The sequence below is a fragment of the Anoplophora glabripennis genome, unplaced genomic scaffold, assembly GCF_000390285.2.
Source record: "Anoplophora glabripennis isolate ALB-LARVAE unplaced genomic scaffold, Agla_2.0 scaffold316, whole genome shotgun sequence".
In the NCBI taxonomy this organism is placed as follows: Eukaryota; Metazoa; Arthropoda; class Insecta; order Coleoptera; family Cerambycidae; genus Anoplophora; species Anoplophora glabripennis.
In genome coordinates this window covers 536,267-558,087 of record NW_019416446.1, presented here as the reverse complement: position 1 = coordinate 558,087, position 21,821 = coordinate 536,267, and the positions used below count along the sequence as shown (strand labels likewise).

Genomic DNA, 21,821 nt, shown 5'->3' with positions numbered 1-21,821 from the left:
CAAATGTTTATTTTTTAATCCTGCTTCTGATTCCGGTAAAGGAAAAGGGAATTTTCCTGGGTAGAGACAAATGTTTATTTATTAATTCCGCTCCTGATTCTGCTAAAGGTAAAGGAAATTCTTCTGGGTCGAGACAAATGTTTAACAAACGTCCGATAGTTTTTTTATTAAACGAATAACAGTATAAAGGCAACAGCGTAAATAAACTTATTTATTCCTCATAGAAAAAGGAACCCATGCACGTCATTGACGCATTGTTCGGGAGTACGTACATGTTCTCGAAGTGGTCTAAAAACGTGGCGTTCCCTAAAAAACGATCAAATCAATCGTGCGTAAATTAGTTTTAAGTTCAAAACTTACGTTCTTTAATATGTTCCCAATCCGAGAATAACCCTTGGTCATTGTGCTCGTATATAAACAGTTCCACGCAGCCTAGTTCTTGTAGCGCCTAAAAAAAAAAGGTAGAAATAAACGTGACGGTAAACGTTTTAAAAAAGACGTGCTCACTTCCAACAGGAAATAAATATCGACGGGTTTTACGTAACAAAACTTCTCGCACAGCTTCATAAACATAATTTTCGGGCAGTTCAGACAATGCGACAAGACGTTGCAAAGCCATATTTTAAAGGTTTCTTCGTTCAACGTCCCGTCGACTTTAATCCAAGGCATCACGGATATGCTGATCAAAGTTTTCTCTCTAAAAAACGTTCCAAGGAATTAGCCGTATGCGACCAACAAAATCGGTAGAGCACTCACTGCAACTGCTTGTCTATTTTCTCCTTGACGTTTGCGTGGGACGAGGCTTTTTCCTCTAAAAATTTCTGTTCGTCGTTGGACAAGGTGAACGTCTCGACGAGCCACGGTGACTGGTGCAAGTGATGCACGAATGTCAATGAACACACCCCGGTGCGGAGTAATATCCTTGAGTCCACCAGTGCCTGTAGGATTGTCTCCAGCGAACAGTTCCGCTCCAAATATCCGAATTCCTCCTAAAAATTGCCACGGAAGGTAACGAAAATTGTTTAAGAGGGCTCTATAGCAAATAGCCAACCGGCAATACATTTTTATAGATTTTCTTACACAGTTTGTTTAAATATGAATCAATACACAAATAACAGACTTTCCCCATTCTAACGCAGGTTTTCTGTAAAATGGAGTTAGTTTGAAACTCAAATTACTTTTTGTTGTAAAGAAATTTGTAATTTACGATTCAAACTAACTCTGTTTTATAGAAAATCTACCCTTAGAACGGAGCAAAGTCTGTTATTTGTGTGTTGATTCATATTTAGACAAACTCTATAAAAACGTATTGCTGGCTGGCTATTTGCTATAGAGCCCTCTTAAGGAATTAAAATGGTACCTTAAGTTCTGGTCCTGCGACTCCCAAAGATTTTCTCTCGAATATGAAATCAACGATCCGGTTGGCTAAATAAAAATCTGCCTGCCTGCCGTTGTTTTCTTCTAACAATCGGTACACCGCAGACATACCGCTCGGCTTTTTGATCACCAATTTACTGTAAAATGAGAAGAGACACCTACGATTGAGAAACTGGCAGAGAGCGACCTACTTATTCACAGGCACTATAGTGAAAAAAATTTTAACTAATGGCGATACAACTACTCGGTGTACTAACATAGACTCCTATGCTGATCTGGGCATTAATTCGCAGTGTAGTTGTTTCCCGCAACACCGAAAACTGTTTTTAAGACAGGAACTCACCTCTTTATCCGCTCCCACAACCGCTTGTTCTTCAAACCGGATTGTATGTACTCCACCATGTAAAACTCCGGTAATTCCTCTGCTTCCCCCAATACGACGTCTTCCAGAACCGCGTACTGAGTGATGAAGTGGTTCTTCAAACGTTCTATCTTCTCCTCGTCCGTGTTCAAGTCCGTATAGTCTCTGGTCAGCAGAAAACAGAGGTCCGTTATGTACGGGATTAATATCCTCTCCTCGCTCGGTGGGGTGTATCTCAGCATGCCTGGAAACAAACATTTCGTCAAGATTTTTACGTGGAGTTCCTCGGGGATCCACGCTGGGGCCCGTTGAAGGTACGATTTATGGATTTTATATGAATAAAAAAGTAAAAGTTGTATTGTGGTATGTGACTAAGCATCAGTTTAGTTATTAATAACCATTTTACCGCGCTAGAAACTTTCAAAAACAAACGACAACTACAACATTGACAAATACCTTCTTTTATTTCCTCCAAGGTGGGAATCTGTTCTTTGGTAAGAATCTTCTTCACGTTGTACATATTTATCTTGTCCACCTCGTCGTAGCTTTCGTGGTGATCCGTTTGAACTTCCGTGTTTGTTGGGCCGGATTCCGCCTCGTCTGCCGTAACGAATTGCATAAACTCGGGACTTGGGCTTCGCCTTTCCTGTTCGGTTTCCATGCAGTCCGTCAACCAAGTTTTCAGGCGATCGATCGTTTCCGAGTTGCCGTCATCGACCGTCAAATCTAACGGGTTGTTCTGGTTGTCATTTAAAGTGATGGTGTGTCTTTGGTCCGATATCGTTTCTTCTTCTTTTGACGTGGAAGGTCCGTCGTAGTCGTGCGATTTCGATCTGAACATAAAAACAAATCATTACCTTGTTTGCTTCTATTTTGAGGTTACGAGCGATACGTTACCTGTTTTCGCCATCGTTGTCCTGTTCTAACTCCGTCTCGGTGTTGTCCTGAAACATTTTTTTCAGTTTTGCTAGCCAACGCGCCGCCAGTTCATCCACCAGCTCGCCGTGGTCTTTAACGTGCGGGTTCAATATAACCATGGTCCGAGGCAGGTAGAAGTTAAACCGTACCTTGTCCCAGAAGGAACAAAACTCGTTCAGTCCCAAAAGTTGCCCGTACTTCTTCGATTCTATCGTTTCTTGTGAAAAGTCGAGCAATTTCTTATTTTCCTTCAAATTCAAGAAGGTCTTGTAGGCCTCGATCGCGGTGGTGTTGCTGAAAGTACTAGATTGCGAAATTACGTATAAATTGGATAGCTGGAAGGGGGTGTGCCAACGGTTTTTCGCCTTTTTCGTCACGAATTTATTGAAAGATATCGCCTGGGTGCGTTTTAGCTCCGCCAAGGCTTCGCAGATTAGGTTGTCGGAGTATTTCTGATAGATTTTGAATAACTGGAAGGTCCAACCTACAACAGAAACAATATAATTATAAAACTGGTCAGACTAGTGTAGCCCTAAATATTACACAAAAATTTAACAATGAAGACACATAAACACACCGTATCGGCACTAAATACTGAATCAACTATACAAATTCTATTTTGATTCCAGTAAAAACAGTAGTTCACGCAAAAAGTCATTAAATTAACTATCGTTTCGAACTCGTGAACCGATAAATTAAAACAGATGTTATCAAATGAAGCTGTGATATATTCGGTCATTTTTGTTTCATGGAATTAACATGAATCGTTTGTTTTTTGCCCGTTTAGCACCCTGTTGTCATATCTCATCAGGTGGATTATGCAGTTCACCTAAACTAAGTCAATGTCGACAGGTCATTGACAGTGAGATTCACAAACCAAACACTGTGCTTTAAAAAAATAGTAATAAATACTTTTTATTAAAAATGTGAAATTATTTTTAAAAATACTTCGAATCTATCAGGTTTTTATTTATTGTTTGATACAAACTGTTCAAAAAACGGCAAAAATAAATAAATATATATATATATTAATTGCACTGGTGACATTAAAATAACACGTCACAAAGTCACACAAAAGCAATATACTTTATTTTTTATTGCCATTTCGCTCTACTTCGTTAATTTCGCACAGTTCACACATACAACCGAGTCTGGAGCTGCCCAGTAACGGCGTAGACAAGAGTTTAATCGCCATTTAAAAAACGAATTTTAATTCGAGTAATCATTTGATTAAAAAAAATAATAATTTCACATCAGTATTCTGGGTTACACCTAATTAGAGCAATCAAATTACTCCTGGAGAAAAAAAAATTGTTACCTAGATTTTTATAAGTGGAAATGGTAAAGGGGCTTATAATAAACATAAAAAAATAAATGCGTGAGTAGGGGTGGCGGAGGATTGATTTGAGGGGTTGAAAAGTTGTGAAAAATTGTATCATTGGGATTTCTGGCGAAAGTTGACGTCAAACAAAAAAGTATCTAATACAAAAGTTGTAGATCATGCAAAAACCTACAACTTTTGTAGAGGTCACTTTTTAAGACGACCTTAAAATTTCCGAGAAAAATGCGAAAAACAATCGAGTTTTTTCTTATTTTTAGTTTTTTATTTCTCTGCAAAAATAATTTAATTTTGATGAAACTTGAAAGTATACCTTTCTGTGTCTTAAATAACCACAATTTTTTTTAGATAAAAAAATATAGAAGTTTCCGAGATATTCATTGTTTCCGGTCTGAATCACTTTTTTTTCAAGAAAATTCTACTTAGAAAAATCATCGTACAGAGTTCTGCCGATGATAATTTTTTTTCTGTTTTGACATACTTTTTGGTGAAATAAAAAAATCTGTAATCACAGTTCAAAACCATGCTCAAAAATGCAAAAAAAATAAAAATGACATCCAACAATGAATTTTTCAGTAACTGTTGATAATTTGTTCAAATTTAAAAAAAAACAAAAACTGATTACACCATTCAATTGTACGGAAAAACATACAAAAAAAACGGAGTCTCATTATTGACCCAAATCTTTATTTTTGTACAGTATTGCTATAAACATCTAAGTCGAATAGTGAATAAATAAAATAAATAATAATTTTTTTTCCATAGGATCAATTAGTGTCTAGGAAACGGTAAGAGATACGGAGTGGCTCAAAATAGAAAAAAGTTGTTTTTTTATACCTAACAATATGCCGTTTAGAAAGTTTTAAAATTCCGGATAGTTCCAGAAATATCCGGAATACCCAAAATTTTGCAAAAGTTTTTTTATGGCTTTATTTGAAATAAAATTTTAAAAGAAATTGCATATTTACAATTCCACTTTTTTCGCACTATCCAGTGGCGTCAACATTTTTACAATCCGACATTTCATCTTCGAGGGGCCATCATCAGGTAAATTTTTTTAAATATGTCGGTGCTATTTTTATGACAAAGTCTAGTAATTTTTAATTCTGAATTAGATGATATTACTATTGTAATTGCTTAAAAAGGTTTTTAACTATTTAAAATTTTTCCTGCGTAGGATTGCAAAAAAAATTATTTATGTTATTTATTCATTATTCAACTTAAGATGTTTATAGCAATACTGTACAAATATAAAGTTTTGGGTTGAAACACAGGTTTTTTGTATTTTTTCCGTACAATTGAATGGTGAAATCAATTTTTTTTAAATATAAACAAATTATCAAACGAGTACTGAAAAATTCATTGTTGCAAGTATTTTTTTTTGCATTTTTGAGCATGTTTTTGAACTGTGATTACAGATTTTTTTATTTCACCAAAAAGTATATGTCAAAACGAAAAAAATTATCATTGGCAGAACTCTGTACGATGATTTTTCTAAGTAGAATTTTTCTTTGAAAAAAAAAAGTGTCAGACCGGAAAAAATGAATATCTCGGAAACTTCTCGATTTCTTTATCTAAAAAAATTTGTGGTTATTTAAGACACAAAAAGTTATACTTTCACCAAGTTTCATCAAAATTAAATTATTTTCGTGGAAATGAAAAATAAAAAACGATAAATCAGAAAAAATCCTGTTTTTTGCATTTTTCTCGGAAATTTCAAGGTTGTCTTAAAAAGTGACCTCTACAAAAGTTGTAGATTTTTGCAGGATCTACAACTTTTGTATCGAATACTTTTTTGTTTCACGTCAACTTTCGCCAGAAATCCCAATTATATAATTTTTCACAACTTTTCAACCCCTCAAATCAACCCTCGGCCACCTCTGTTCATGCACTTATTTCTTTTTCGCTTATTATAAGCCCCTTTACCATTTCCAGGTAACAATTTTCTTTTTTTTTCCCTCCAAATGAGTTATTTTGAGCGTTCTATAAAGGTTTTTTACCTGGTCTGTTCGTACATCCCAGAGAACTGTGAATAACGGATTTCAAAACGTCCCGTTTGATGTCGTCTTCATTTTCGACGTCTTTATATTTCAGAAGGCCTTCTTCTAGGGGCACCACATTCTTCTTCGTGCTATCTAGACGATCCCCAGTTAAATAGTCGATGTTCATCAAGTTACCTAAAAAAAAAAGACACGGATTAAAAAAAAAACAAGTGTGATCTTGCCGTTTTCGGATCTTTACCTACCTTGAAGAATATTCTCGATGTCTTGTTGGTGTTTCACCAGGTAAGACATCAGTATGATGTAAGCCGTCGATAACTGAGCTTCGGTGTACTTGACGGACTTGTGACTGCTCTTCTCGTTCGTTAAATTATTCACCAACGTCGTGAAGTACTCGGAAATCGGTTTCAACTCCAGTAGGTTCAACACGTTGTCCTCTAGGTACCGGTGCCTTGGGGCGAGGTGGATCTTCATCCGACGCTGGACCGCCCTAGAATTTCAACATAAGAACGACAAATCTTTTGATCCTACCCCCTTACTTTGAAGTTTTGTTCCTGCTATCCGGGTTTAGCCTGTGTAAAACGTCCCGTACGACACTATACGGCACGGACTGTTTCCTAGGGAACCTCGGGTTCAGAAATATGCAAGCCGCCAGGCTCAACAGCAACACCCTGTCTTCTTTGTGGTTCCACTTGACCCTCACGTTGACCCCGATCCTTTTGAGGATGACTTTGTCGAGGGGATCGGTGTACTGCCTCTTGGCGAACTTCGCTCTGAACGGGATCCGCCTGGTGATTTTCTGGACGGTTTTGGACGGTTTCAACGGGACGTGAACGTACTTCCTCAGCTTCGGCTTCGTCTCCTTACCCTCCTTGGTTTTGTGGAGGTAGATTTTGTTGGTCTGCCCGATCGTGTTTAGCTCGTTATACGATAAGTTCTTCGGAAGGACCTGCGACGAATAAAAGATTAGAGTTAAAAAAAATATGTTTCGGGTGTCGCTACCATTTCTAGTTTTTCTTTCCGCAGGCCTGGGCTGAGCGCAGGTTTGTTTCCCGCGTTTTTCTGGTTCGGTGCCCAGAACCAGTTCTTCATTATGTGCGACCATAGGGATGAGTCGAATCCCGAGGCGCCTCTCTTGTCGCCCGGTATCTCGCCGTTGTCATCCCTGCGTATTGACAATTTTTTTAGCATGAAATCGTTAAAAAACCGTTACGTTAAGACTTACTTTAAGGCTTCTTCGGGCGTCTTTGATTTCAGGGCCTTGATCAGTTCGGGTCTGGACTGGGGATCAAAAATCGTCACCAGCTGACCGCCTTGCTTTGAGTTCAGTTTCGTACTTAAACCTGAAAAATTAAAAAACATATCGCAACGTATTTCGGTGCTATAAATGTTAATAATATTAAGTATCTTTATTTTATAATAAGCGAAAACACAAATTTAATTTAAGGGGGGCGTTTTTATGCGCAATTTTCAATGAATTTTTTGTCCAATTGTTTAAAAAATCTAAGCAAGTTAGAAACGTTATCTCTTCACTGTACTACTCATACAAGTGTTCTTCAGGGTGTGAGGTAACTGACAACACATTTTAAGTAAGAAAAAAAAAACATATTTTTTTATCTTACGTTTCCTGAACTTTCCACGATTGTTGAACATACAGATAAAAGCGTACGGTATTATAAACATACCCACACCCAGCAGAATGCTTTTAGGATACTATTTATACATGAATTAATAAGAATTATTGAGTAGTTTTATAAATCAATTGGACAAAACAGGAAAGGTACGTGTTCTGATATTTTATATTATCCGTCATCTTTTCATGCCGAGCAATTGAAGAAATCCTTCGTATTTCAACTTTTCTATAGTTTAGACACTATCGAAAAGAGGGCGATAGTCACAGTTGTCGTTCTAAGGTATTTTTTGCTGAACCAGAGCCGGACTAACTTCAATATGTTTGAGTTGTATTTGCGCTGATTTTAGATAATATAAAAGAATGTGATGGCAGTGCTTGTTTGAATGGGAATATTAAGCTTTGCATGTAAAATAATCATAATAATAAAACTGTTATTCCGAGTTCTTACAAATACTGTTAAATACTAGTAAGTTAAAAAATTTTAATTCTGACAATTAATAATTAGTCTAATAGTAAAAGAGCTATAAACACAAATAAATTATAGTACTTAATACACATATTTTGATAATAGTCCAGATAATATAATCGATAATATAATTACTAGAGAAGAAAGAATTAGGCAAATGCCATTCGGTATCAGTCAGACTGTCTAAACTAAAATGGAGCGTGATAAGATAATTAAAATTTACTACACAGTGGCAGTTTTTTTTAGAAGCGGGGGAGTCAGTGTCTCCCTAAGATTTCTTTAAGATATTTTTCACAAATTGATTATTGTATGTTTTACTAGTTATTAGATCCAGTATAATTTTAGAAACCATAATTCTGAATACAGAATTTTGTATGTAATAATTACTGTTGTTTGTTGAAGAGTGACTTCAAGTTATTATTACATTTTTCTTGAGAAGCAAGCCAAATGAGTTCCCCTAAAAATATTTTTTACAATTTAATTTTTCTGTTCGTGTTTTATTAGTTTTTAAACGAATTGTTTATAATTAGCCTCTGTTTAAAAAGTGATTGATTTATGTAGATACTTTACAATTTACAACACATTTTAAAGCAAATGATTCGTTCTCGCATCGTCACGATGAAATAGGTACGGTCACATATTACTAACAATATGTGGTACGGTGGAATACGGAAAGTGCAGGTGTATAGTACAATTCGCCGGCATGCCTCTGATAAAGTGTTTTTAGATGTGTTTAAATAAAGGGCATGTTTTTATGACAGAATAGGTACCTACTTATTATTAATGTAGGTCAAGGAGGAACTGGAGGCAAATACGCTGTGAACAAATGAAATGATGACTTACTAATTAACAATATTTTGTAAATTTGATTATACCAGTTAGATTTTTTTTACAGTTATTTTTGGTTTTACTATAACTGCTTAATTATATGCCTAATTAATAACGATTGTATAGCATCAGTATTTCGTACTTTTTTGGCGGCAGATTAACAAGCGTGCGTTGTATACTAATTTGCTTAACATTATATTTAACATTTTTGATAAAATATTAAATCAAATGTAGTTTTCTTATATACAGGGTGTCTCAAAATTAGTGTCCAATAATTTACCACTTGATTATATTGCGAAAAATAAGAATATTTTTTCAAATAAACATGTGTAGAGAGATGTTTCCTAAGGGAGCTACACCCCCTAAATAGGGCCTCAAAAAAAAATTTTTTTTTAATATTTTCGAAATGGGTTGAAGGAAAGTTATGAATGTTGATACCATGAATGCTCTTAAAAGTCGAAATAGATTATCATAAAATTTTTCAAAAATTTTAATCATCTCAATTGGGGGGGGGTCGTCGGCTAAAATTTGCCACTATTCTTTTGTTTGCCCAAATTTTCAAATTCAGATCAAAACAACATCACCATTTTTTCATAGAAAACTCAGATCAATCAAATTTTATAGCAACAAATGCATGCAAAAATTTGAACCGATTCTCCCCCTCCTCTTGCTCGGGACGGCCCATAACAAAGTTTTCAAAGCACTTTTCACGTTGTTTATTACAATGTATATTGATATGATGACATATGAAAATTCATAATGGTACATGTGCCCATTTTAGCCACTCAAAACAAATTTTTTGAATTTTATTAAGGTAACGTAATAAATTGCTTAAATTCGTTTTTCTTGGAAATGGAGCATTTTATCCAAAGAACTAAAGAGTACCTCTTTTATAAAGGATATGAATATCTATCATATGTTGGCATGAAAACTTGAACTTGAAAATTTCGACAAGTAAAAAAATAGAGGCAAATTTTAGCCGACGATTAAAATTTTATGATGATCTTTTAATGAGCGTCAATTATGTCAAAATTTATAATTTTCCTTGAACCCGTTTCGAAAATATTTAAAAAAATTAATTTTTTGAGGCCCCCATTTAGGGAGCGTAGATCCCTTAGGAAGCATCTCTCGACCCATGTTTATTTGAAAACATACTCTTATTTTTGGCTATATAGGTAATCAAGTGATAAATTATTGGACACTAATTATGAGATACTCTGTATATAAGGAAGCTCTACATTTGATTTAATATTTTATCAAAAATGTAAATTAAAATGTTAAGCAATACAACGCATGCTCGTTAATCTTCCGCCACGTTTTTTTTGAATACCACGAAAATAAAAAACTTTATTAGGCCGACATGCAGGTTTGCTAAAATAAACAATGTTTAGAAAAAAATACACATGCTTACGCTGGAAGTATGGCTCTCGTAATAGTATAAGTAAAATTTTCATATTTTTTATTTCAAAGTGTATAATGGTTAGTTTTCTTATTACTGAATGTTAAGTTTCAATAAAATATATGTTTGCTTATATTTATTTTCTTACAAATCTATGTACAGAGCCACTAAACATGCGTGCAATGTAGGAATAATATATCATTCTCCGTCCCTTGTGCGTTTGCTAGCCTGAACCCATCTCGCTTGCTCTCACAGACCGCTACGATGTTCACGACGGAGACGGAGCCCTTTTATTGGCTGTAATTAAGAAACGCTCCGACTTTTTTGTCTGTAATTTCACTTTTGTGGTCAAATTGTATTCCTAAAGCCAAATTTCATAGTCTGCAGGTGGTACAAATCAAGGAGTTTTTGAAAAAAAAAACAAGTTTGAGTAGCCGCCTCCGGCCAAACGTAGCGATATTTGTTCACTTTAAACCTATTTCAACATTAATGTGCTTATCTTTTGGTACAAATGATGGGAAAAAATCACGCCAGCTCTTAGGCTACAAGTATTTAGTCCAAGCATTATAGAGAAATGCTTACAGAAATTATTACCTGGACAAAAAAAAATGACCGTATAGAAAATTAAATTTTAAATCGAGTTTCTTGTTCTTTAAACTCGATCCAAAATGGCGAACATGGTTAAAAAAATCGCAAAGTTGCAAAAATGGTTTTTCTAAAATAACTAAAAAAATATAGCACCGATCGAAAAATTTTAAAAGAGAAAGTTGTAGGTTTTAAAAAGACCTATCGACTGATTTTTTGTAAGTACCGATTGCTTTGTTACTTTTCGAGATATATCGAAAAAACCGTTAAAAATCTTCTCTTTTCTCTTCTTCTATAACTCGTTTACATTTAGGTTCCCTTACTTGCTATTTACTGCAAGCATAGCCCGCGGCAAGCCAAAAAATACATTTTTGAAAAATTTTAAAATAATAATAAGAGTAAAGAAGAATAATAAAAGTAAAAAAAAATGTAAGTAAAATAAAAAGTAAACATTTACGGGACTAGTTTGCTTCTAATGCGAAAATGACTGTAATATTCGTGTTTAGCTACCCCAGATTAAGTACAAAAGAATTTTTGTACGTGATCCAGAAGCCGAGATATCAAAAATTTTGAAAGCGCGAGACTTTAGACTGCACGTCATCAGTTTTCAGAGCGAGCGCGCGCCGCTTCCCCCTACTTCTCCGGCCGGTCCAGCTGACGCACTCAGCGCTTGCACGCTTCACTTTATTACTCAATTCTTAATTACTAATAGGTACTAAAAATCAAGTAAACATATCCTATTTTTTTTATTTTGAAAATATAAATATTGAATATTAACCTCCATCAAGCGCATCGCTGTAAAAAATGTTAATTGCGTCTTCAAATTTTTTTTTAAATAAAAAAATTATCTCGGCTCCAGAAGGTCGTAGAAAAACATTTTTTTTTTAAATTCGTGAAAAAATGTCAGCAGTTTCCTCCTTTAAAAATAATTTTCATAAAATAAAAATTGAAATAGTTATTTGAAAAAAACACCCAAAAAAGTGAAAATTTTTCATATTTTGATCCTTAAAATTAATAAAATCGTCAACATTCGTCAAAATCAGTCGATAGATCTGTTTAAAACCTACAACTTTCTCATTTAAAATTTTTCGATCGGTGCTATATTTTTTTACTTATTTTAGAAAAACCGTTTTTTGCAACTTTGCGATTTTTTTAACCATGTTCGCCATTTTGGATCGAGTTTAAAGAACAAGAAACTCGATTTAAAATTTAATTTTCTATACGGTCATATTTTTTTTGTCCAGGTAATAATTTCTGCTAATTTAACATTAATCCGTGACAGAATGCTTGGACTAATTTGCAACAAAAAAAAACTGGTCTGCCGGCCGGTAAACACGAACACGTGCTCTTTGTATTGGTACAATTTTGAAATAAATATGGAATGAGTAATGAACTACAATTAATAAATTATGAAAATATTTACCAGAGGATCTGATAAACTATTTTGTTTTTTTATTTCTATTTTTCTCCTATTTTATGTTTCTCAATAGGTTCAGGGTGTTTAATACTACATTAATTATAATTCATAACATATTTTATCTATATATTTTTAAGAAAAATAATGAAATTTTTCTGTACATTTTAATTGTCTGGAATACAGTTGCATTGTTATTTAAAATCATTAAAACTGTCTTTACCACAATGTTTCCATACTTCCAACATAATGATAATAATCACAAATATTTCACAAATATGTCTGTTAAATGAAATTAAAATATATAGAACATTAAGGGTATAAAATGAGCATCATTTTGCATTCGACATGCCCAGTAATAAAGAATCTGGGGAATTTGAAGTTTTTGTCAAAAAAGTTGTTTGGTATATCTAGTGTTTACGAAGATAGTTGAAACCGTATAAAAACTAAAAGTCGGCATCTCTTTCCGGGCACAATAAAGAGATGCCGACTTTTAGTTTTTATACGGTTTCAACTATCTTCGTAAACACTATAATAAATGTTTAAATTTTTGATAGTATCAAGTATAGTATTCCTCTGTTTCCACATCCAATATTTTATTAAAACACTGTAGGTCATTATATTATTTTTCTGTGCAAATATTAAAATTATCTGACAATTCTTGTTCATTGCACATATTTTCCCTAATGCGGCTCTGGACGATAATAGGCTTACCAATGTCCTGAGAATATATAGTTACCGATTAAAGAAATCTTTACGTCGATTGCTATGTGGTATTACGAAGTTGTTCTAGTTTGGCATTACGCTAGTAGAGACCGCCACTTCCTGGATGGATTTTCTACTATCTATCAGGTGCTATCGCTGTCTTACCAAAGGTGCGATTTCTTGTCTATAAAACGGCGCCCTTAATAAATCGTAAATCCACGGAGATTTTTGCCTTTTTGGCTTTCAAATATCACTAGAAATGAAAATTTTTCTATGCGCATAAAAAAAACGTGGGTTTAACTTTTAGCGGCACAATATGTTAAAAAAATTCGAAAAATGTCATGTTTTTGTTCCTATTTAATTATGTATCTTTTCAAGAGTTGATTTTAGGCAAAAATGGAAGAGGAAAAAATGTTTGTAATTAAATTTTTTACAGAATATGACTAGTTACAAATCGAATGAATCATGATTATTATTGCAAAAATCGAAAAAATTGCCAAAAATCGAGTTAAAAAACATTACTTTTTAGGGAATTTTTCTGGGGTCTTTAAATGGGGTATAGGACCTTCAATTTCATCAAAATCGGTTTGATAGATTTTGCAATCCAAATTTTGAAAAAAAATTTGCAAATTTTCAAAATGTTGCACAGCAAAAACCAAGGCTTAAACAAGCGCCAGAGCTCTCCTAATTGACGGATTCGAATGTTTCAAAAAGCATTTGAAAGCTTCAGAGCCCTTCTATATGTGATTAAATTTCCAAGTATCTAAGGGCCTTGGTTTTTGCTGTGCAAATTTTTGAATATTTGCAACAAATTTTTTTATATTTGGATTATGCAAAATTTATCGAAACGATTTTGATGAAATTTGGTGTGATGATAAGATGAAGTTTTCTTGAGCCAAGTATGAAGGCCCTATACCCAATTTAAAGACCCCAAAAAAATTCCCTAAAAAGTAATGTTTTTTAACCCCATTTTTGGCGATTTTTTCGATTTTTGCAATAATAATCATGATTCATTCGATTTGTAACTATGCAGTCACATTTTGTAAAAAATTTTATTACAAACATTTTTTTTCCTCTTCCTAAAAAGGAAGAAAAATTTGACATTTTTTGAATTTTTTTAACATATTGTGCTGCCGAAAGTCAAGCCCACGTTTTTTTTATGTGCATAGACAAATTTTCATTTTAGTACAGTCATTGAAGCTGAAAATCAGCTGTAACCTTCGAATTATTTGAAACTTTAGAATAAAGCTCATCTTAGGCTCAAGCCCGATTGACGCTTATTGTTTTTTAGGGGTAAAAACTACCCCTAAGTGAAAAAAATTGAAAAAATTAAGTTTTAAGCATTTTATTGATAAAAATCTTGTTCAAGCACAAAGATTAAATAATGTTCCATGTTGCCGAACATGTTTTATGATATATTTGATCTTTTCGACCCTTTCTTTAACCCTTAAAAACTATCCCTATGCAAAAAATAATGCTAAAAAATTACTTTTTAAAGATTTGGAATGATTAAATCATGCAATTATTTAAAGTAAAAGTTTCTGTATAGCTAATGAAAGAATTTTTCCCTTTCAACCCCTAAAAACCACCCCTGCATTGACAAAAATGATAAAAAATTACTTTTTAAAAGCTTGGAATGCTTTAACGGTGCATTTATTTGAAATAAAAATTCCCTCATTGCTTATAAAAGAATTTGTATCTCATAGCACTTTTCAACCCTTATAAATCACCCCTGTGCTAAAAAAATGATAAAAAATTACGTTTTAAATATTGGAATGCTATAATTGTGCAATAATTTAAAATAAAAATTCCCTTATATCTTTTATGAAAGAATATTTTACTTTTGTCATTTTCAACTCTTATAAACTACCCTTTTACCAATATTAATGTAAAATATTTTTATTATAATCGATTTTTAAATATAATCAATCATAAAAAATTTGCTGCGCGGCATATAAATAATCACACTAAATTTTTGTACTTATTTTAATTGTATAATATAAATAACAAATAAAAATGAGAAAGCCTATTTTGCTCCGAAAAAATGTCATTGGTTAATTTTGAAGCTATAGTATCCTACAAAAAAGCATTTTAAAGATAATTTCAAGAGCTGTAAGATCGTTTGCATATAAAACGTTTTAAGTCCTTCGTTTTTTAAAGGGAAAGGATCGAAGGGCTCGAGACAGGTCGTTTTTTCACTAAAATTGATACTTCAAGCGGCGATATCTCCTTTATTTTTTATGCTATAGGAATAAAAAAAAGCAAAATATTTGTTGAAAAAAAAGCTACATTTTTGTTGTCTATCATTTTTTACGTATTTTTCATAGTTTCAGAGTTATAAGGCAATTCTTTTGAATAATGAAAAATACGTTTTCAACTTTTACCGTACATTATTCAAAAAATACGCATTCTAGACCGGTTTAACTTCAGGATCGTATGAAAAACACTAAAACAAAACAAATTGTAAAGAGCCTATGATTAATTTTTTTAATTCTGATGGAAATGGTACAGCGTTTGCTGCTCATTTTTCCTTAAAAAAATATGAGCAACCCATCTGTTTTTGACGATAACTCCTTCAGTTTTGCTCTAATTAACTTTTATAAGTGCTCATTTTGGAGGTCTTTTTCAGTACTACAAAAAACTCCAGGAGCATTATACACGTAAAATTGATCCTTTTTCCGTTATTTAACGTTGAATACATCGATTCGAGTATTCCCCCAAAACAAGTCCCCTTCCACTAACCATATTTCGCTTTGTATAGGACGTACAACACTTTTTTTAATAAAATGCGTAGTTTTTGAGTTATTCGTGAAAAATACTTTGAAGGAGTGTTTTTTGCACTCAAAATTCCAATTTTTCAATCGTGAATAACTAAAAAACTATTGATTTCTCGAAAAAATTCTCCGAATATTTTTTGCTCAAAATTTGATTATCTACCGATTTCCAGCGTTATCTTTGAAAAAAAATTTCCACCCCTGAGAAGGGGTGTCAACCCCCAACAGAATGATAGCGTCAATCGGCGCTATGTCACTAATATTCATTGACCTTTTCTCTAACTATCTGCCAAATTCAAGTCGATCGGTCCAGCTTCAAAGAATTCGCAGCTGAAAAGCTTCAATGACTACTATTTCTAGTGATATTTGAAAGCCAAAAACCCAAAAATCTCCGCGGATATACGATTCACCCAAACCGAAACAGATACCGCCTAGTCTATAAAAAATCGTTTAAATCATCGCACTTACATATCCCGTACGCGTTGTACCAGTAACTATCAATATCGGCCTGGCTGTTGAAGTAGAATGCCAGCTTCCTGTACTCCTTGTTGGTGATCTTGTTGTAAGCGGGCTCGCTGGAAACGGTGTCGTACAGCGAAGCCATCCGGTTCAGGAATATGAACACCTGATCCTTCTCCTTGTACTTCTGCGGCCCGAACTGGACGAGTCCACACCAGGCGAGCCTGCACATCGAATCGTGTATGTTGAAGAGGTATTTACGTTTGGAGAGCACCGCCATGCGCACCCCTTCCGGCAAGTCCTTCACCAAATAAAACCTAGAAAGTGTGTCGTTACGTTCACGAATAACCGTCTTTACCGTACTCACCGTTTTATGGAGTGATTGAGGATCTCTAGGAGTTCGGGCACGTCGTACGCCACGTTGTGGATCTTACATAGCACCGAGATGGGCAACCTTAAGATTATGTCGCACATCAACGCCCACCCCGCCATCCAACCTCCGTGATGCGGTAAGGGGGGGATGAACATCTTCCAGTTGATGTCGCTGCAGTAGACGCTGGGGATCTGCCTCAGGTCTTCCTTCGTGACGTTTATCCGGTAGCTCTCGAACAAGTTCTCCACCTCCAGTTCCGTTAGCGGTTTGGTGTCCCTATCGTAGGCGTAAATGAGGTAGTGAAGGAACTCGTGGATTATACGCATCCTTATGAACTTGGGCTTGAAACCATACGTTTTACCCGCAAGACGGCTAGGCTTGTAGGTGGCCTCGGCCCGTTTCAGCCTGTTCAGCTCCTTCAGTTCCAAGACGCTGCTCATAACGTCCGACTGGTTGAATGGCGACACCGTCTTCTGTATCTTCGCCTCCAAGTTCTTCTGGATCGTCGGTACGTTGGTCTTTGTGGACTTTTTGTGGGCGCCGACGAAGTACTTCCACTTCAGCTGCTGGCACGCGGACATAATCAGGCTGTCGGTGTGGTTGATGGACGGGTGACATACAAAGGTCTGGACTTTGGTTAATTTGTCATCGGAAATCGTTAGCTTGTAAATTTTTAGGTACCCTTCATCTACTAGTCGCTTTAGGATCCTGGACAAGGATTTTCTGTCCATTTTCTTCGTGTACCCTGCAAAATAAATGAACGGACATAAAATTTGGCGCTCTAATTGTCGGCAAAGAAAAAATTGCGTTACCTTCTTTCAACTCTTCCTCTTCGACGACCTTGATCAGCTTGAACACTTCCTCGAAAATTTTCTTCTCGTAGACAACCCTCAGGATTATCCTTATCCTAGACACCACCCGCTCCGATAAATCCTTAGAATTGGGATAATTAACGTCGTTTTTAAAAGCGGGAGGCGGCGTAGAAACGGAAATTTCTACGCAAACGCCGTTGTCCTTATCGTTAAAGACGGTCATGGGTTCAGCACCCATGTACTGTAACTTGGTGTTGCCCATTTTCGATTTCCCCCTGTCCATATCCGACAGCACCGGTACGTTCACTTGTTGACGTTTACGTGTGAAACAGTTCAAGGTGGTTGCGTTTATCGCGATATCGCCGAACGAGGCTTTCAGTAGGATCAATTTGGTCAAGTAGTTTGTGTCGTTTTTCGGCGTTATTACGGAGTCCGGGTTTAAATTGGCCTTAAATTCCTTCACGATGATGTCGCAGCTGATTTCGTTCAACACTTTGTTAATCTCGAATATCCAGTCGGTTTTAGGAAACCGAGTGTTCAATTTTACAAGGAAATTCTTTTCCATGGGAATAAACTCGGTAATTATCGACGTATCTTTCTCTGAACAAATTAAATTCTGAAGATTTCTTATGAAAAAATGGCACGTTAATTTAGGAACGATTCTTTCCAAGTTCCAATTAAAATCCAACATTGTTTTTATAGAAGCTTCACCTTTTCCTGCGGGAGTTTGGTTCGATTTTTCTATGGCAGCTCTCTGACGCTGCTTAAGTTTTTCTAAAACGTTATTTGTCGGTTTTGGCGGTTGTGGGTCTTCCTTTACCCTAACGTTCTCCGGTTCTAAGAATCTAGCGTAATATCTAAAAATGTTTAAATACAAATGACATGAAAATCAGAAGTGGGATATTTCCTTGTTTTGAATAGCCACTTACATAAGGTGCCGCTGTTTGCCTTGATCGAACTTCTTGACAGTGACGATGTTACTAGTGACCAGCTTCTTCATGCACATCCTTATGGTGTTGCTGTCCACCCCCATCAACTTCTGGATCTCTTGTGAGGTACAACCGTTTTTACCCTTACCCATTATGTGGTAGTACACCTCCTTGAAACATTCCATGTTGTGTATTCTACCCCCTGTGCTTTCCTCTTCCCCTGAAAAATTTCTTACTTTATTATTTATGCCGCTGCTGTCACACCAACTTGATAGATTCTCAACAATAGATAGAGATTCTCAATGTAACGTTGAGAAATCGAAGAAATACTCATTAATACCATTTAAAAAGATGATAGAAAAACAGTAGCCCCAAGTGAGAGCCTTGAGGTACACCTGACACTGCTGATGCTTAGGTGGATATGAACCAATGTAAAAGTATTAGAAAAACCAGTAAAATCTTCACCTATTCAAATTTTATTGAACATAATTTCCAAATTTTAATATTTTAAAGTTTTTTTAAATACTGAGTCATTTTATTTTCTTACCGTCGTCATTGTCATCGTCAGAATCGTCCTGATCCGTACTCCAGCTCGCCGTGATATTAACATGAGGGTTGATCAGCTCCACGCACTTAATAAACTTTTCTATGGGTTTCGATTTCCGCATGTACTCTGTTTTCTCAGCGTTTGGATAAATATCTCTGTAGCAAACCTGAAACGAACATTTTTTTTCATAGGTCACATAAAACGGTGTATTCACTCACAAGCTCCGTTTTGATGTATTTACGAAACTCGGGAGATTTGATGACCTTCGCCACGGGCTGCGCGAACTCCTCGAATATCTTCTTCAGTTCGCTGAATTCTATCCTGCAATCGGGTCGTTCCTTCATCACGTTGACGATCTGTTCGGCGAGGAGCAGCTGTTTGGGCTTGATCTTGTGATAGAACCGTTTCAAGTGGAGCAATTTCCCCGTCTTGTTCTGATCGATGACCGCGGATTTTATGTAAAAGAACTGTTTCGCCAAGAGGTCGTATTGGACCAGTTGTTTCTTGTAGTGGTACACTGACTTCGGGTCCATCTTGAAGTGGGAGCCTATGGACATGTTGCCTTGGGTCAGCTCGCCGTGTCGCCTCGACCTGCCTATTCGTTCGAGGATACAGTACTCCATGTTCACTAGTTCGGCAATGGGGTCGGCGGATTCCCAAATTAAAGCTTTCTTCCTCAACGTTTGATTGGCAACTATCGCCAGACTAGTGCCAAACCTTAAAAAAAGAGTAAATTAAATATTTATTGAAATAAATACTGAATAGTTACTTTTGCTCCGCAGTTTTTAAATCCAAATCCTTAACTTCCATGGTTATATCGGTCCTAGTCTTAAACGTCGAACATGATCCTTGAACATCGTCATCATTCACCAATTCGTGAGGGTAAATGTCAGGCAGTTCAAAAGCCTAAAAATAACAAAATTACATTCACGAACTTCATATTAAGCAGTATTTTACTAGTTCCATTACTACTCCGATGTCTGCATCGAGGTATTTCAAACGGTCGTATATGTCAAGCACGCCCCGTGGATTAGGCAATTTGAAAAACTGTAAATTCCTCTTGCTGCAAATAAGCCTCCAAATAGACTGTTTCAAGTCATCGCTAATATAAGTCATTCGTTTGAAACCTACTGACAGACGTTTCCAGAAAGCTAAACAAAAATGATTTAGTTTAAAACGCTTGTTAGTGATATATAAGAGTTACCTTCGATCGTAATTCCATCAAGGCCCTCTAGGCTTATTTCATCCACGATTTGAAACCCGAAATCATTGTTTATGTAGTTCTCATAGCTATCGGATAGTTCATCATGTAAAAATAAGTCCCTGCTATTGCTGTCGGTAATTTCCAAACGGACACAACCACAACAATGCGCTGCGTAAATTTGAGAACAGTTTACTTCATCCTGGTTTTTAAGTGTGATCTGAGATAGATCAAGCGCAGGCTTTTCTCGAGCACCTACATTTTCGGTTCTGACTAATTTGACGCTCGGTTGGTCGTTGTCTTCGATGGAAGGTAATTTCCTTTTGATCGATATTACGTCCCTAGGCGACTTTTTAACGTGCTTCTCCTTTTTAACCGATTTTTTGATTATTCGATGGCTTACGTCGGAATATTTTTGTTCGATAGATTTTCCCATTTTTTAAAAGGAAGCAGCAAATTCGCAAATTACAGTATATTTACATCAGAATCTTAACCTCTATATGATGTCTGTTTGACAGAACACGCAGAGTAAATATTCTTCTTCTTCTGTAATTAATGAAACGATTGAACTATTTTGAACTTATACGTTCATCGGATCTTTTATATGACAAATAATTAAAATTAAAGAAAATGTATTAATAAAAAGCAAATATTCAATACACGGTTTTTTTGCTCATTTTTATAGCACGCGCGTCCTCAATCCATTGGCGACGTGTATTAATAAAACAAGAAATATATCCACCTTATATATTTTGACACATATTAACTTATAAGTTTGATATTTGGTGTTTTTTAAAATGATTATGCTATATTCAAACATTCAGTTAAGTTTTTTTTTTTCATTGGTATACGGTATAGCACAACCAAATCTAACATAATACATAAAACTAGACACATTTCAACATTTATTCTATGAGGAAAACTGCACTACAAATAAAACATTTACTATATCTTATCATACTGTTGTACTGGAAAAAAATGCTACAAAGTTGCGACATAATACGTCTATTATTAATTAGGTTTATCATATTAAAAAGTTGAATTCATGGTAAAAAATCACTCTTTTTTGAACGAAAATTGATATACTCAGGGTGTATTGCCAATGTTTTTATAAATGCATAAATGAATTTGGTAAAATTGGTACATATTTCCAAACGATTACTCATACTGTTTATTTTATCACGTCGTGTTTATTTCTAAGTAATAGTATAAGGGGCATCGGCAATATACTCTAAATATATCGTTATCACAATTGTGCAATTTTATTTAATTATGTTAAGAAACATTATTGGGCCTGTCATATCATCTTTTTTTTAAGATCTCGTCTAGAGTTTGTCGTTTATGTTACCCAGACTGATTATATTGCTATAGAGAACTGAAATTAAAAAAAAGAAATGAAATATACTGTTTACAGTTCCATAATTAACCCTCGTTTAATTTCATGGAATTCTTTACCTAATGATACAGCATGGGGTAACAGAGATTGTTTACATCCATATATAGCAGACTCAAAAAAAGGTTCACCTTCAAAAAATGAAACGTAAGAGCGGATACGACCTTAATATTTTACCTAATTATGTACAAATACAGGTAATAAATAATTTAAGAATGTAAATATATATTTTTTGTAACATTTACTTAAATATTATAAAAAATTTGAAATTCATAGTTATAATATCAATATGAAAAAACAACAAAAAT

The 21,821-nt window shown here is 34.9% G+C and overlaps 1 protein-coding gene across 1 annotated transcript; it reads right to left on the bottom strand.

The window, feature by feature from the left end:
- Window positions 1–147: 147 nt before the first annotated feature.
- On the bottom strand, window positions 148–20,604 carry LOC108908595 (general transcription factor 3C polypeptide 1). The gene is made up of 22 exons (XM_018712676.1): window positions 20,124–20,604; window positions 19,877–20,070; window positions 19,689–19,825; window positions 19,138–19,636; window positions 18,920–19,085; window positions 18,373–18,592; window positions 17,444–18,300; window positions 16,626–17,376; window positions 16,268–16,575; window positions 7,221–7,338; window positions 6,998–7,160; window positions 6,535–6,944; window positions 6,241–6,485; window positions 5,996–6,172; window positions 2,636–3,140; window positions 2,195–2,571; window positions 1,721–1,982; window positions 1,361–1,514; window positions 757–989; window positions 508–697; window positions 361–448; window positions 148–306 (listed from the first exon to the last, which is right to left on the bottom strand). The coding sequence occupies exons 1-22, from the start codon at window positions 20,554–20,556 to the stop codon at window positions 212–214; spliced, it is 6,582 nt and encodes a 2,193-aa protein (XP_018568192.1). The 5' UTR covers window positions 20,557–20,604; the 3' UTR covers window positions 148–211.
- Between the last annotated feature and the right edge of the window lie 1,217 nt (window positions 20,605–21,821).

Bases quoted from the DNA above. Each gene is read 5' to 3' on its own strand.
- LOC108908595 (XM_018712676.1), bottom strand. From the start codon at position 20,556: ATGGGAAAATCTATCGAACAAAAATATTCCGACGTAAGCCATCGAATA. The intron at 6,486-6,534 runs GTAAGGGGGTAG...TTGAAATTCTAG, and splicing joins AGCAGGAACAAAACTTCAAA to GGCGGTCCAGCGTCGGATGA. The intron at 1,515-1,720 runs GTGAGTTCCTGT...CTCATTTTACAG, and splicing joins TTGTGGGAGCGGATAAAGAG to TAAATTGGTGATCAAAAAGC.